Source organism: Lepidochelys kempii, chromosome 6 (assembly GCF_965140265.1).
Source record: "Lepidochelys kempii isolate rLepKem1 chromosome 6, rLepKem1.hap2, whole genome shotgun sequence".
In the NCBI taxonomy this organism is placed as follows: domain Eukaryota; kingdom Metazoa; phylum Chordata; order Testudines; family Cheloniidae; genus Lepidochelys; species Lepidochelys kempii.
In genome coordinates this window covers 102530830-102547594 of record NC_133261.1, presented here as the reverse complement: position 1 = coordinate 102547594, position 16765 = coordinate 102530830, and the positions used below count along the sequence as shown (strand labels likewise).

The window sequence follows — 16765 nt, the reverse complement described above, 5'->3', positions numbered from 1 at the left end:
GTAAGATTCACTCCACTGTACATTCCCTTTCCTTGAGGTCTGGCCTTCAGCAGCATTCTGCCCTGCATCAGTGGGATGGCTCGGGTGCCTGTCATGCAGCTGGAATCTTTCTGCTCATTGTGACTTTAAAGCGCATCAAATTTTAAATGTAAAATAAGATCCCCATAGTTAATTGTGAGAAATTGAGTTCTTAGTGCAAATAACTCTTCCATAGGTGTCTCTGGTATGGACCTGGGATTAGACTTCATCAATGAGAATTCTTACTTTTCACTTCATCCACTTCTAAGAGTACACTGAAGGTACATAGTTTGCTTGCACTAAAAGGACTTTATGCAAAACCAAAAGGTGTTTCTGTTTAACCCAAAGTTGCTATGAGCAATGACTATATAACCAATCCAGCGTGGGAGGGACAGAAGACTGGCACATCCTCCTATGTCAAAATACGAATCAATGACAAGTCAAAAAGAGATCTGAATCTGTAGTAGTTAACACATCTTAATAGACTAACTGTATTTAAATTTTTTTCAGGGCCCACAGTTTGTCTCCAACAGATCATCTCGCAGCATTTTACCTGGCACTGCAGCTTGCCATATCTAGACAGGTTAGTTCTACTTGACAAATATATTAAAACTCCAGATTGTGATATGAAGATAGAAATTCTGACCTGTGTAAATGGACACAGCAATGGTAAACAGCAAACAAAAGAATTCTTGTGTTTTCATAGCCTGGTGCAAGCTGTGTTCACCAATGTATAATATACCATTAAGGAGCATCAGCCATTTTTAACAATGGAATATTTTATTATCCTAAGGATTCAATTACTCTTTCTGTCTGCACTTGTTATAAATCCTGATTATCTGTTGTATGATTTATATCTGTCCTCGGAGTATTGAATTCTGAACCTAGACATGCTTACTTCCACTTCCTCATTTAATGAATAGATGGTTTCTGCTCTTTCCCTACAAGCGCTGTACTGTGGCTAACATCAATACAGGGAGCATTTCTCTTAGAGTCTATCCGTGTTGCCCTTTAATCCAGTATTCTGCCACAGCATACCCAGCCCTGAGGGTCAGAAGTAGGGGACTAGGAATCAAATTGTTGTACCTCATGGCCATGTAAAAGTGCATGTTCTCTGAATACTTGTGGATGGTTTGCTTGTTTTAAACAGTACTACGAATATCTTGTTTAAAAAGAAAAGAAAAATCTTTTAAAGCTACAGAAAGAGGTGGGAGCTAAGTTGTGTTCTTAAAATACAACCTGAATTTTGTCCTTGTACAGCTGTTACATTTAAAGGAGCTAGAATTGTATCTTTTGTTGCATTAATTTGGGTAATATATAGCTGCTTTGTATATGTCATTGTAGGCTTTTTCCTGTGTCAAGTTTATTTTAGGAGCTAGATTTGAGCAGAGTAGTTTACATACTCCAGTTGGCTACTTTTCATTTCTAATAAACAGCAAAAATATTGAAGCATATCACATTAGAGAAGAATGGACTGTCTTATGATATCACAGGTTTCAGTAGCAGGTTACTGTATACTGGCTCTTACTCCCCAGAAATGTAGTAGGGAGAGACTAGAATCAGCTGGAAAAGGAACTCCAACAAATAGGGCTGGATAAAATATGGAAAAAAAGAAAAGAAAAAAACTATGTTGTTTAAGGGCTTATTGTTGGACATTGGAGGCTTGGATCGGGAAGTTAAAGGACCTAAAGATCCAGATCCACAAATTAGGAAATGAAAAAATAGGCTGGAGAAGAAAAGAAGATATACAAGGTATATGCAATGCAATCCGATGAGGCGTTTTTGGAGAAAAATAAAAGCTATGAGGAAATAAGGGAGGAACACAACTAGCTTGTAGAACAAGTAGCAAACTTACAGGACGAGTTGTGCAGATACCAGTGTGACATTATTGACATAAACTGTGACCGTATAGATCATTGTTGCAACCAGGATCCTATTGTTTCACCAGTACAGAGGAGGCCAAGTGGAGTGTCTATGGGAAGGTTGAAGTTTGCTGGTTATGATTATGCTGTCTGTATGTGTGTATCATTTTTGTATTCAAAGTTATCAAAATTGGCTATGTACTTGTTTGATTCTAAGTAGCCTCAATGAAGCATTCGGTCAGCTACTTGAGAAAGGACTATTCTCAGTAAGTGCCCAGTCCAAGAAACACTTAACTGACAATGGACTTTGGGAGATGACAATCCACCACATCTGTGCTTTCTTGGGAACGTTCAAACTAACATGTAAACAATGGCGTCAGCCTGCAAAAAGTTGAATCGTTCATAGACGTGTGACTTGCCCAGGTGACTGCAAACTCCATCTTGTTGAGGGGATTTTACACAGCAGAACAAAGGGATTTCCACCCACAAGAGAGAGAGACTATATAAGGCCCTGGAAACCCCTCCATTTTGTCTTCAGCTGGCTCAAAAGATAGCCTCTCCAGCCCAAAGAGATGCCTGAAAGAAACTGGAACAAAGGACAGTAACTACGGGGGTGTGAGTGATTGCTGAACCCAGACTGGGGAAGGAGTCTTGTCTGTCAAAGAAGCTTCTTGGAACATCTCTGTGGGTGAGATTTTCCTGCATTTAATTTCCTACTGTACTAGGCTTAGGCTTGCGTGGTTTTGTTTTATTTTGCTTGGTAATTTACTTTGTTCTGTCTGTTATTACTTGGAACCACTTAAATCCTACTTTTTATGCTTAATGAAATCACTTTTTGCTTATTAATTGACCCAGAGCAGGTAATTAATTCCTGGGGAGCAAACAGCTGTGCATACCTCTCTATCAGTGTTATAGAGGGCGAACAATTTATGAGTTTACCCTGTATAAGCTTTATACAGAGTAAAAAGGATTTATTTGGGGTTTGGACCCCATTGGGAACTGGGTATCTGGGTGTTGGAGAGAGGAGCACTTCTTAAGCTGTTTTCAGTTAAGCCTGCGGCTTTTGGGGGACATGGTTCAGACCTGGGTCTGTGTTTGCAGCAGGCTAGCATGTCTGGCTCAACAAGACAGAGTACTGAAGTCCCAAGCTGCCGTGGAAAACGGGCTCAGAGGTAGTCTCAGCACATCAGGTGGCAGTCCCAAGGGGGTGTCTGTGACCCAGCCCATCACAGTGGCATAGTTGGCAGGATCTGTGCACAGCTGATTGCTTTGAAACACTGGTAGTGATTTTAAGTGAGTTTTGGGTGTGGTGGCTTGAGAACAGACAAAGTGGTTACTGGTTTGTTATTTTCTGTTTGTTTATTTTGGGTGAGGGAAATAGGCACAAGAAAGCAGGAAAATTACTATCAGTGAGGCAGCTACAAAACTAGAGCTTGCCAGACTGGAAGCAGAAGAGAAGGCAAAGGACCATGAGTTTCAATTGAGGCTCAGAGAAGGAGGAAGCTGCTCACAAAAGAGCCATGGATACCCAGAGGCTAGCCCTGGAGTTAAAAGACAGAGAAATACAGGCCCAGATTGAGGCCCAGAAGCATGAACTGACTGTTATGGAGTGGAAGAGACAAAACCCTTCAGCAGCTGGCTCCACTTCTCCAAAAATCTACAAATGGGAGTGACTCTCCTCAGTATGATGAATCCAGTGGTACTGCCAAATATTTCATCACCTGAGAGACTGTCTACCCTCCATGCAATTCCTGATGATCAAAAAATGACTATGTTAATGGCAAAATTGACTGGAAGAGCTCTGGACATATTCAACAAGATGCCTATTGATGATGCTTCAAACTATGGTAATTTAAGGAACTGGTTTTGAAACAGTTTCAGATAACACCTGAAACCTACAGGGTTAAATTCAGGAGTCTTAAGAGGGGATCTGGATTGAGTAATGTGGCTTATGTAAATGAAATGAGAGATTTGTTAGATAAGTGGGTGAGGGGAAAAGGCATTACAAGCTTTGAAGGAATGTGTGATTAGTTACTAAGGAACAATTCCTGAATATATGCAGTGATGATGTAAAACAGTATTTGTGGGACAAAAAGGTAGCTGCAGTGGGTGGATTGGCTGAGTTTGCAGACTCTTTTAAGCAGTCACAAGCTGCAATTAAACATAAACCACTGGCAGAGGAGTACAGGGTTGGTGGAAAGCAGAATCACCTTTTTACCCCTAGGAAAAAGGAGGGTGGGCGTTCACCTCCCCATTCCCCTGTTACTCATCCCAAATCTCCTGTACAAACAGAGGAGCCCAAGAGGTGCTATGGTAAGTCCACTGAGCTCCTGAGGAATAAATGTCCTTGGCTGAGTTGGAACAGGCAGCAAGTAACACATGAAGCTGCTGTTTCTCAGGGTACAGGGGTATCCCAGGCTAATGCCTCTTTCCACACAGGATTTGTAAAGGTTCCTTCTGCACAACCAAACAGTGAGCATATGCATGCTGTTAAACTTAATGTCGAAGTATTCCAAGGATGGAGGGACACGGGTGCAGAAATTTCTGTGATCAGGAGGAACCTGATCCATGAGAAGGATTTGTTGCCAAGGAAAATGGCAGAATTAGGACTGGTGGGAGGTTACAAAGTCCTTGCACCTTTAGCTAAGGTACACATGGAAAATGGTGATTTGCAGGCTGAGCTGACTGTTGCAACAGTGGCACACAATTCTGCACCGTTTCTACTGGGGAATTATTTCTTTGATGTGGCAGAATCTGTCCCAGGGTTAGATAGCAGCAAGAAGGAATCTTGCACTGAAAGCTGCAGAGGGGAGGGTGAAGCCACATGTTCTGCTGGGGAAATAAGAGAGTGTCTCTCTAATTCCTCTGTAACAGTGGAAAATGCAGCTTTGGGGGAAGGAGCGGTAGAAAGCAGTTCCTGTAGCCCTGGGGCTAAAGGCAAGTCCCTGCGGGAGGGGCTGGATAGAGCCAGCTCCTGTCCTGTGATCATCTCCCTGAGGGAGGGGAATGTCCAACCTTGTAACAAGGAGGCGATCCCAGCTGCTGATTGCCAGGAAGTTGCAAGTCAGCAGGGGACAGGTCCTGACCTGGGGTGCACCGAGACATGTACCCGGGAGATGGAAGTTGGGGTCCTGATGACTGCTGCGGTGGGAATGGACCCCAAGAACTCTGTAGCTGGATGCAAGCCCAACCTGAGGGAAAGTGTGTGTGGGGGGGAGAATTTCACTTATAAAGGGTCTGTCATAGCTGGTAGCTGTGATCCCACAGCTGGACCGGTGTCACCTTCCCTTTTGGGGGACACAGGAGTGTCTGACCCAGAGGGGAGCCCTTAGAGGGAAGTCCAGACGGAAGATGAGGGGAGACCAGAGGGTTTGCTCACCTTTCATAGGGAGACTTTTTCCTAGGAGGAGGGTGAAAAAATCTGTCTCTAAAATGCCAGACCCCTCTCCTGTGGATCAGGTTTAAAGGGAAGTATGGGGTTCAGATCTCCTGGAGGGAGAGTCCACCCAGCTGACCTGTTGGGAGCAGAGAATGAGGTAACTGAGGGAAATTACTGATCCAAAGCACTCCATTAAAAAATGTTATTCCTGTTACCCTTGTAAAAGATAACACGGTCTCTTCAAGGCTGGGGGGAGAAACACTTTGCATTTGGGAAGCTTCACAAGGGGGTGGGGTCCAACCGAAAGAAATTCGAGAGGGAAGGGCCACGGGCAGGCATGATTGCAGTGTACCCTTTCCCTGCCAAAGCCTCAAACACATGCCTGAATTGAAAGCCCTCTCCAAAGAGGCAGAATAATCTGTATTAGAGCACCTACGATGGTACACAAAGGCATTGGGAAATGCAATAGACTCTAAACAAGCTAAATTGAGTGAACAAAGCCTGTCCACCATAGATTTGCTGTTAATCTTGTGTCTTTTGCTACTTCACCTATGGGTCAAAACAAAGGAGTTAATACTAATGGTAAACGCTTTAAAGATGTGTGACATACCTGATTTGTGGAAAAAACTTTTGTACGTGGTAGGGATGGTGACCAGACCATCCCACAAGCATGTTGTTTTTCAGCATATACCTGTAAATAGGCTGGAAGTTTGGCACAGCAGCAAAAGCATAACAGGCCTATGCTGCTGTGTGGCAGGGGAAACTGAGGCACACCACCTCACGGCATTAGTGGCTAAATGCCAGGGCTCCTACACTTTAACCGATGTTGCTATCTGCATACTGTTAGCAATACTGCACCCCAGTATGTTTTCAGGCACCCAGGGACCAGGAACCCAGAACTTTGTGAGGACACCCAGGAATGACATCATAGGGCTTAAAGGTACTGGGAGGGTGTATGACCGAAGACAGAAGGATTTTACATGTACTGCCTCCGCCATGGACAGTGTCCAAGACTCTGGCAGTATATTCAGGAGGAGGGTGTGTCGTTATTGACATAAACTGTGATCGTTTAGATCATTGTTGCAACCAGTGTCCTATTGTTGCACCAGTTCTTGTACAGAGAAGACCAAGTGGGGTGTCTATGGGAAGGTTGTAGCTTGCTGGTTATGACTATGCTGTCTGTATGTGTGTATCATTTTTGTATTCAAAGTTATCAATATTGGCTATGTACTTGTTTGATTCTAAGTAGCCTCAATGAAGCATTCGGTCAGCTACTTGAGACAGGACTATTCTCAGTAAGTGCCCAATCCAAGAAACACTTAACTGACAATGGACTTTGGGAGATGACAATCCACATCTGTGCTTTCTTGGGAACGTTCAAACTAACATGTAAACAATGACGTCAGCCTGCAAAAAGTTGAATCGCTCATAGACGTGTGACTTGCCCAGGTGACTGCAAACTCCATCTTGTTGAGGGGATTTTACACAGCAGAACAAAGGGATTTCCACCCACAAGAGAGAGAGACTATATAAGGCCCTGGAAACCCCTCCATTTTGTCTTCAGCTGGCTCAAAAGATAGCCTCTCCAGCCCAAAGAGATGCCTGAAAGAAACTGGAACAAAGGACAGTAACTACGGGGGTGTGAGTGATTGCTGAACCCAGACTGGGGAAGGAGTCTTGTCTGTCAAAGAAGCTTCTTGGAACATCTCTGTGGGTGAGATTTTCCTGCATTTAATTTCCTACTGTACTAGGCTTAGGCTTGCGTGGTTTTGTTTTATTTTGCTTGGTAATTTACTTTGTTCTGTCTGTTATTACTTGGAACCACTTAAATCCTACTTTTTATGCTTAATGAAATCACTTTTTGCTTATTAATTGACCCAGAGCAGGTAATTAATTCCTGGGGAGCAAACAGCTGTGCATACCTCTCTATCAGTGTTATAGAGGGCGAACAATTTATGAGTTTACCCTGTATAAGCTTTATACAGAGTAAAAAGGATTTATTTGGGGTTTGGACCCCATTGGGAACTGGGTATCTGGGTGTTGGAGAGAGGAGCACTTCTTAAGCTGTTTTCAGTTAAGCCTGCGGCTTTTGGGGGACATGGTTCAGACCTGGGTCTGTGTTTGCAGCAGGCTAGCTCAACAAGACAGAGTACTGAAGTCCCAAGTTGCCGCAGAAAACAGGCTCAGAGGTAGTCTCAGCACATCAGGTGGCAGTCCCAAGGTGGTCTCTGTCACAACCAACATAATGCGAGGCAGGACCCAGAAGCGTTTCCCTCCGTTTTCAGTGTAGCTATGGGATGTATCTGTGCTCCGGGGCCTGTGCAAGTTGCTAGTGCTCCCCTGCTTTTGACACTGCTAAAACAAGATACTTGCAGTCTGAGTTGAATAATATATCCAGAGGATTTGGGTATGCCCCCAACCACCTGCTCCAACTATAGTTCAGGTAGAAAGGGAAGGGAACGACAGTGGAAGGATTTTTACTGAAACTCGTAACCTCTTCATCCAGGAGTTGGAATCCCTTGTTACGGATTGGGGACCCCCTCCATGGAACAAGTGGAATGGGTTCACTCATAGGTTTACGAAAAGAAGATCCTTGAAAAAGATTAACCACTTAATTAAGCAGGTTTGGGATAGGTTATGGCAGAGGTCTTTGGGGTGTTTATGGTTGCAGGTTATAGGTCATACTATTGACGACTCAAATTTAGGGGCACAGTTGGCATGAGTGCTGTATAACTTAAGATTAGCTCAAGCGGAAGCATTTGATGTCAAGCTCCTCCTGGAGGAGGAGCTAACAGATCATGAGCTAGCAGATCACCTCCTTTGGAGGTGGAATCTGTGAGAGCATAATGTGTGTAATATACTAGCAAGAGGAGAACAAGCGAGTATTGAAATGGCATGAATGGTGCTTCCCCAGAATGCAAGGAATATCTTGCAGTTCAACCCTGATCCCAATAATTTGTCCAGTTTCTTAGCCAGAACCGAGTGCTGGTTGGGGTTAAATAAATCAGCAGTGTCCGTAGCTGAAGTGAATTTTTCCGAGTGGAATCTGGCCCCAAGGGCAAGGGATTCTGGGTGAGGGATGAGGAGATCAGAACATGGAAGACTGTGGGTGCCATTTTGGCAGCTTGAAAAAGAGAAGCAGCAAGTAGAGGATGAAGTAAAAAAATGGAAAGCTCTGCAGGGGTTTCCACCTGCTGAGAAAGCTCATCCAGTGAATTCCCAATAGGGTTTCCAGACTCCTGCACCTCAGCTGTTCTTCATACCTCCCCTTTCACAGGATGGCTGGGGACACCCCCATGGTAAAAACCACTATATCGGAATTGGAAAAGAACATGTTACTAAATAGCCATGGAACAAAAGATTAGGGACAATACTGTAGAGGCAGCGGAAATACATTGGTGGGCTGTACCAGAAGAGGTGAGCTTGCACCCCCTGGGTTGTACTTTGAGCCTGATATTAATGGTAGTTCAAATGATTACAACTACTGTTGTCCTGAGAATGTGTTGCTGGGTAATAAACTTCAAAAAGCACCAAAAAAACCCAAAAATGTAATGGAAATACAACAAATGTTTAAAAATATTGAAAAAATATTTTAAAAAACTGAAAGGTGGAATGTCGGTCTGGTTTGACATGAGTAATTAAACATGGCGGAGGCCTCATTTCTTGGAAGACAGGATTAGGGAAGTAAATAAATGAGCAGGCTGAAAACAGTTTGTGTAACTAAATTAGGAAAATGGCTCAGTCAACTGAGAGACAGAATGTCTGAACTAGGTAAGGTAAGGGGAGGGAACACCTAGGGAACCATTTGCAAAGAACAAGATAACAATGGACAAGATATGCTGAAAATGTAAAGGTGAGGTAAAGAGTAGGTTGACTGTGGCCAGTGTGTAGACAGAGCATGCTGTACAAGAATTGGTTCCTACCAAATATTTCGTAATCCTAAAATTTGTAATGCAATGTATAGTAAATGCAGTGAGATGTGTAGATGTATATAAAGGCTGTATATACATGTGTAGATGTATATACACGGCTGCTGCTCTGAAACCTATCTCATTTCAGAGGTTGATTTATTACTTTGGAGCTTTTAATGTTCACTGTAAAACGTCAAGTCTGCTTGTATGTTTCTGGTTAGTATTTTATGGGAGCCTATACAGCTTTGCATAATTTCTACGACTTTGAATGTTTACATACATGCAGTGAAATTATAGCAAGTGGTATTTCTAATAATAACTCTTCTCAGCATTTTTTTTTACTCAGATACCAGAAGCTTTGGGTTATGTTCGTCAGGCTCTTCAACTTCAAGGAGATGATGCCAACTCTTTGCATCTCCTTGCACTCTTGCTGTCAGCCCAGAAACATTATCATGATGCTTTGAATATAATTGACATGGCCTTGAGTGAATATCCAGAAAACTTTATGTGAGTACTTCCAGTGCGTCTATTTCCATATACCCTATTGCCCAACTCCTGAATTTTGTTGTACAGTAGTAGGCTCCCTATCTCACTAATGGTATGAGAGGTTATTTCTGAAGATTGTAATCTTTTTTATTTTAGCTTTATTTTTTCTCCAGTGCATTGTAATTATTTTCTAATACCAAGCTGTTTCTTAGCATTTTAGGCTTTTTTAAATGTTGGAAAATGGTTTCAAACAACTGCCTTTTTTGTATTATTCCATATACTGGTTATTTGTTTTCAAAATTTCCCACTTACCATGTTTTACAATATTCTCCTGTGTTGTATATTTTTGTGTAGCAACCTAAAAAAGCTTATATGATACTTTAACGCACACAAAAATGTAGTTTCATAATGTCTTCCTCTAAGGATAAAAATCCACTAATGTGTTTATTGTATAACATAGATTCATAGAAGGTTAGGGTTGGAAGGGACCTCAGGAGGTCATCTAGTCCAACCCCCTGCTTGAAGCAGGACCAATCCCCAATTTTTGCTCCAGATCCCTAAACGGCCCCCTCAAGGATTGAACTCACAACCCTGGGTTTAGCAGGCCAATGCTCAAACCACTGAGCTATCCCTCCCCCCCCCCACTGTGAGCGGTTGCTGTGCTGCTTTGTCTGTGTTTAATGGCCAGTCATCAGGAATCAACAGGTGCATAGTTAAACAACTGAAGTGGAAGAAGCACAAATTTTGTGGAAGGTTCTTTAGCATATTAAAAACCATTCATTTTTTGTTGTGAATACTCGTGTTTTGCTTGGGACACACACAGGCACCACACACAGGTTTCCTTTGTTGTTGGATGATGTACCTTAAATATAGTTGCATTTCATAATTCTGTAAAGATGTATTTAAATTCAGTGTAAAATTAGTAGATATTTCAGTGGAACCCACAATATGGTAAAAAGTTTCAGCGTGAAATCGTAGCACTACTGAAGTCAATGGCAAACCTCCCACTGACTTCAGTGAGACCAGCAATGTTTTATTCTGATAAGGAAGTTTCAGTGTCAGATACTCCAGGTTATGATCCACAGCATTTTAAACATCTGAAACTTAAGTTGCTGACAATTTAACATTAATTCAAATCTTTTTAAAAGGAAAGTAATTTATTCATATATATTAGTCTTTATCAGATGCGCATTTAACAGATATGATAGAAATAGAATTTTCAGTTTAAAATATAACCTATTTTAAACTAATATATAACTTTGCGGCAATAAAAAAAAAAATCTATCAGTGTTTTGAACCAGTAGGAGAGAACAGACTTACCTCAATTAAAAACTGTTTCCTAACAACATAAAACTGCTGTCACCAAGGTTTCTAACAACCTTTTCCTGGCCAGATCACAGGGTCTGTATTTCATCCTCATGGATCTCATCACAGCTTTTGACCCTCCTTTTTGAAATCTGACCCCTTGAAGCTTTTGACTTTGTGCCTGCTGCTTGTGAGACTCCCCATATTTGTTTCTTTGGGTGGGCCCCTTCTCTGTGTAATCTGCTCCTTTCCTGGTTTCAGATTCCATCTTTATGCTGGCGGCTCTCATATATACTACTCAGCTCCTCATCCGTCTGCTTCTGTCCAGTCTCACATCTGTCTTGCTCTCTGATGGCTAGTCTGGAATGACTCACTGTCCGCTTAAACTTAACATTGCCAAAGCTGAACTCCTCCTCTTCCCTCCCAACTCCTTCATTCTCATTTGCTGTTGACAATTCTGCTATCCTCCCAGTTATTCCATCGCCCCATAAATTAGAGGGTCATCTTTGACTCATCCCTCTCTTACCCTAAACATCCAGGCTGTTTCCAAAGTTTGCCACTTATCCCTGCATGAGTCGTCCTCTTTCAGTTCAGACAACAAAATCTCTCATCTAAACCCTTATCCTCTCCCATCTTGTTTACTGACCTCCCTTACACCCAGGTCACCTCCATGTTAAATCCATACAAAGCACAGTTGGTAAAATCACCTTCATCGCTCTGACCAGGTACCACATCAACCTCACCTCTCCCTGAATCTCTCCAGTTACTCCCACTGTTGAACTGCATCACTTCAAGTCTTTGTGCACTTGACTTCAAAGGCCCTTCACAGCAATATGCCACTCTACTTGTGCAATATTGTCACCTACTGTGTCATCTCTTGCCGCCTCTTTTCACAATTTCAGCATCATCTATCCATTTCTCAGATTTGTACACAAACATATCGGTGCCTCCTCCAATTCTCTTCTCAAGAACCACAAAATGTTAACAAAAATTTGAAAGATATTAAACCTCATACTTCAGGTCTTGAGACAGTCTTTAACTACTGAGTGAGGAGGTTGTTTGCATCTTCTTTTGAAGCATCCAGTACTTGCTACTGTCAGAGATAGGGTACTGGACTAGGGTATGATCCAGTATGGCAATTCCTTTATTCCTATAAGTACGTTTCAGAATATGTCTGTGGGTTTTCCAAATTGAAGGGGAAAAAAAGATAAAGCAATAGTTTACATTGAATCTTGAGCCTAAACCTAGCTCCACACTAATTCCAACACACTAAAGAATAAGGAAAAATCTTTTATCCTTAATTTAGGACAAGATTATGGTTTTAAGTCACTGACCACATTATGCGGTACAGGTCCCTTGATGGAAAACATAGTTGGACAGATCAGGGGAGTCACTGGATGAATTCTTATTGGGCTAGAATCCCTGAAGAGTCTTTGGGAGAGGGGGGAAAGGAAGTGAGTGCAGACATTGGAGTGGGAAATCTGCCAGCCTCTGAAAAAGAATGAATGTGAAATTACTCTCCCTGTGCTCGTACAGCTGTGGCCCTCTTTGCTCCTTTTTTGGATGGATAATCTGCTCTGCAGCATACCCCATTATATTATGGCTGGCCCCTGCAAGGAATTCAAGGGATAGTGGAGACCCTTTATTCTCTCTCTTCTCCCTTGGGCTGCCACAATTTGGCCCATAATTTAAACGTGGTATTGAATTCTCCATATTATTACATTATTTTCTACAGGGATTTATCAGCAAAGCCTCAATTATATGATCAGATCTTATACTACATATTTGACTTGTAAAACATCATGTAAAAAATATTTGACAATTTTTTTATTTTACAAAAGTGCTTTGGATATAAACTGACTCTATTTTCCCTTTCTGCAACTGCTGACGGATGACACAACCTCATTCCCTCTCCCCAACCACCTGAGAGAAGAGATCCCTTTATATCACCTCAAAAGTTGCTAATTTTCAGTATGTTCAAACATTCCTTGATTCATTCTATGTTCTTTAGTATTTAATTGGTTTCTTTGTACATTTTGATTGTTTTCTACTTTTTCTCTGGAGATGCAGGCCAGGATAATCAGTACTTTGTTCTGAATCTTAGTAAATTAAATAGTATGGGGCTTCTGAGTCTCCTTGTCGCTGCATATCAGAGACTCCCCTATCAAAGTATCATTTAAAACTTTTTTGCGTGTGTGATAAATGAAGTGCGTGTGTGGGGGCGGGGAGTAGCTCCCTTTGATGGACACCCAGTCAGCCAGTTAGCTGTAAAATCCCTCTTCGTAGCTGTTCTCTGTTTGCTTTACCTGTAAAGGGTTAAAAGTCCCCCAAGTAAAGAAAAGGAAGTGGGAACCTGACCAAAAGAGCCAGTGGGAAAGTAGAACTTATTAAAATTGGGAAAGAAACTTTCCCTTTGTCTGTTGTTCTCTCTGGGTTGAAGGGACATGGAGCAGCAATGCTGTAAGCAGCTTTAAGTCAGGTTTGATTATAGATTATCAGTTCATACCTCAAAACTACTTATCTGAAGCCTCAGATATGTAAATAAAATTAGGGAATGTCTAAAAAGACACAGTTAGGTTTATTTCTGTTTATTTTTTAAGGCTTTGTGGACTCCTCCCAGATGCTTTGTTTGCTTGTAACCTTTAAGCTAACCCCCAAGAAAGCTATTTTGGGTGCTTAATTTTTGGAATTGCTCTTTTAAAATCTAGCAAAAGCCTAAGTTTCAGATGTATTTTCTTCCTTTTTGTTTTTAATAAAATTTCCCTTTTTTAAGAACAGGATTGGATTTTTGGTATCCTAAGAGGTTTGTGCATGTTGTTTGGTTAGCTGGTAGCAGCAGCTAATTTCCTTTGTTTTCTTTCTCAGCTCTTCCCTGGAGGGGTAGGTGAAAGGGCTTGAGGGTACCTCACAGGGAGGAATTCCCAAGTGCTCCTTCCTGGGCCCCAGGGGGTTTTTGGCCTTTGGGCGGTGGCAGCGTTTACCAAGCCAAGGTCAGAGAAAAGCTGTATCCTTGGGAGTTTAATACAAGCCTGGAGTGGCAAGTATTAATTTTTAAAATCCTTGCGGGCCCCCACTTTCTGTACTCAAAGTGACAGAGTGGGGATTCAGCCTTGACAACATGGATAGAGAAGTTGCTTTACAGCTTGTTAAAGATAATCCTCTCTTTGTGGAAAAACTAAATTTAGAAAACAAATACATAGCATATGTGAACTATGCCATTTATTATTTAATTTACCATAGTGCATAACTGAATACCACTACATGCTACACTGTGTGCCTTCCTACCATTCTTACAGGGCTTTTGTTTTGTTTTTGTTTTTTCCAGTCAAGTGGCTTAAATTTCAAGTTCGCATGTGATACCTTCATAAAACTCCAGGGGGCAGAGGGAAAGCTGTAAACTATTAATAGAAGCCGTGCTGATAAAATGGTTCTTCCTTGTCCTCCTCTCTTGTTGCTGAGAGCTGCATTTTGCCTAACTGCTGATTAATGGGTGAATGCTGCCTGCTGATTTTCAACATTTTAATCCTTTAAAATCTGGTACATCTCCAAGATTGATTCTCATTCTGGCACCACTCTTGTCAGAAGTATGCTATTGGTATATCCCCCAAATCTGCATCTTGGGCTTACAGGGACCGTGGCTTATTGCTCTAATAGGTAGCAAAGAAAAACTGCTGAACAAACATAGCCATTCATATACACTTTTTGCAGCGTGACCTTCCCTCCCCTCCTTTGTTAAGAAATAGAGAGTTTGCTTCCCGCCCAAGAACCATCCTGAGCAAAAATAAGTCATTGGGGAGAGTGAATACCACATTCTAGTGTTGCCTGCAAGTCACAACATCTTCTCCACTTGGAGAGTTGACATCTCATTCTTTGCAACATAAGGAGGAAAAAATAAGATGAAGAAAGAATAAACCCACCCGACTGAGCAGTACATGCTGCTTAGATCATTTTTCCAGAACGAATTTAAAAGCTGTATGCTTGGCATACCAATATTGCTGCAAGGTATTTTGCTGAAGACAGCCATATTCTGTGGTGTAGAAATGTAACACCTTTCACATCTAGAATTACCTAAAATTTTGAATCTATTACCACACCACAGCATACCTTAAAGAAAAAGCTTCTACTCCACCCTTGTTCTTCACAAGTGTCAGAATCCAAACTTACACAAAGGGAATATAACCTCATCTCATCCCAGCACTCTTAGACTTTGTCTACAGTGGCAAGGGAAAGAGAAATTTTTTGTCATTTAGAGGTGTTAAAAAACACACTCCCGAAAGACAGAAGTTTTGTCGACGACAAGCGCTGGTGTGAACAGCGCTTTGTCGGCAGGAGCGCTCTCCTGCTGATAACGCTAATGCCACTCGTTGGGGGTAGAAGTTTTTTGTTGGCAGGAGAACTCTCTCCTACCAACAAACAACAGCTACACTTTTAGCAGCACAGCTGTAGCGGCACAGCCATGTCGCTGAAAGCAGCATAGTGTAGACGTAGCCTTAGATTGCTTACTCTTCAAACTCAATCAGCCTACAAACGCAAAGATACAGACTAGAAAATCTCCTCTTGTTGTTATTTCTGCAGAGGCTAACTGTAGGACTTGTCTGCCAAATTATGGCAACAGAGAGTTTTTGAGTAGTAGTTTCCTGTTTGATGTAGAATAAATACAGGTTTGTTTAACAGGTACACATTTTATGTTTGGGTGCATATTCAAGAAGATTACCTGTGGTGACACTTACGTTGTGTCAAGAGTTTTTCAAAATTAAATGAAATTACCTTAAGCACATTTTAAACACACCTGTATTCCCTTTTTCTCCCACCCCCACCCCACTCCCATGCACATTTACTGTAAAGCTGTTTGTGTGATCAGTACTGCTTTTTTGTGAGACCTATATTGATGATGCAAGACTCTTGAAAATACTGAGGGGAAAGAACATAGAAAACTACTTGTGCAAATCTTTATCAAGGCTGCTGTTACGTTCCCCAGGCAATTTTCCAGTGGCTGTCCTGGCAGGCCATACACATACAGGATCCCATACTAAATAATTTTTTTGACACTGCAAAAAAAACTTTTCACCCGAATTTGAGCTCTGCTTGTGACTAAAATATCAAAGTAAATCTGCTAGTGTCGGTAAGGAGAGAGAGAACCAGACATATTAGGTGCTAGGATGTTGATGATGAGTGTGGTATAATGACTAAGTAGACAAGACGTTTGTCCCCCTCTGCAAGGAAGATAGAGTAAATAAGTTAAGAAAATGTTGCCTTGATATTTGATTGCAAATAACTGTTTTATCCTTCAATTGGCCATGTTCCATCCATTTGTTTAGGACACAGAGTTTTGAACATTTTCATTTTGAACGTCATATTGTTTTGTTCTTACAAGAAACTGTTTCCCCTCTGCCTATCAGTTGCTAAGAATTCTAGTTAATACTGTGAAAAGAAGTAGATTTTGTTCAAATCAGGTTCGCTATCTTGTGCAAAGCATGTATAAAATCACAGTATTTTAATCACAAAGAGAGAGAGAGAGAGATTAGCTGACTCTCAATTTTCACAATTCCCGAACTTCCTGTCTTTTATTGTCTTCTTATGAGGTACGTATTTCTATATGGTCTCTGCTATTTATAGTATAAAATCTTTAAATACCTTTTTATTTAATCTACCTCATGCTTAGTAGGATGGATTCTTGTTTCATTATTAAATATTTATGTAGTCGCTTTTTCACCTTTAGTTTTTTTTAACTTATGATATTACGTTACCAATTAATAGGTCTAGTATGTTACCTGAGATCATCGTGATTTAATGAAAAGCCACTT

The 16765-nt window shown here is 41.4% G+C and overlaps 1 protein-coding gene across 5 annotated transcripts in view; it reads left to right on the top strand.

Annotated features, from left to right (window-relative positions):
- Window positions 1-16765, top strand: part of TTC7B (tetratricopeptide repeat domain 7B) — a 302589-nt gene that overhangs the window by 173447 nt on the left and 112377 nt on the right. For all 5 annotated transcript variants that reach the window (XM_073349423.1, XM_073349422.1, XM_073349421.1 and 2 more), the window contains 2 exons: window positions 529-601; window positions 9517-9677. In XM_073349423.1, the coding sequence (XP_073205524.1) occupies window positions 529-601; window positions 9517-9677 (234 nt within the window). The remainder of the gene's footprint in view (window positions 1-528; window positions 602-9516; window positions 9678-16765) is intronic.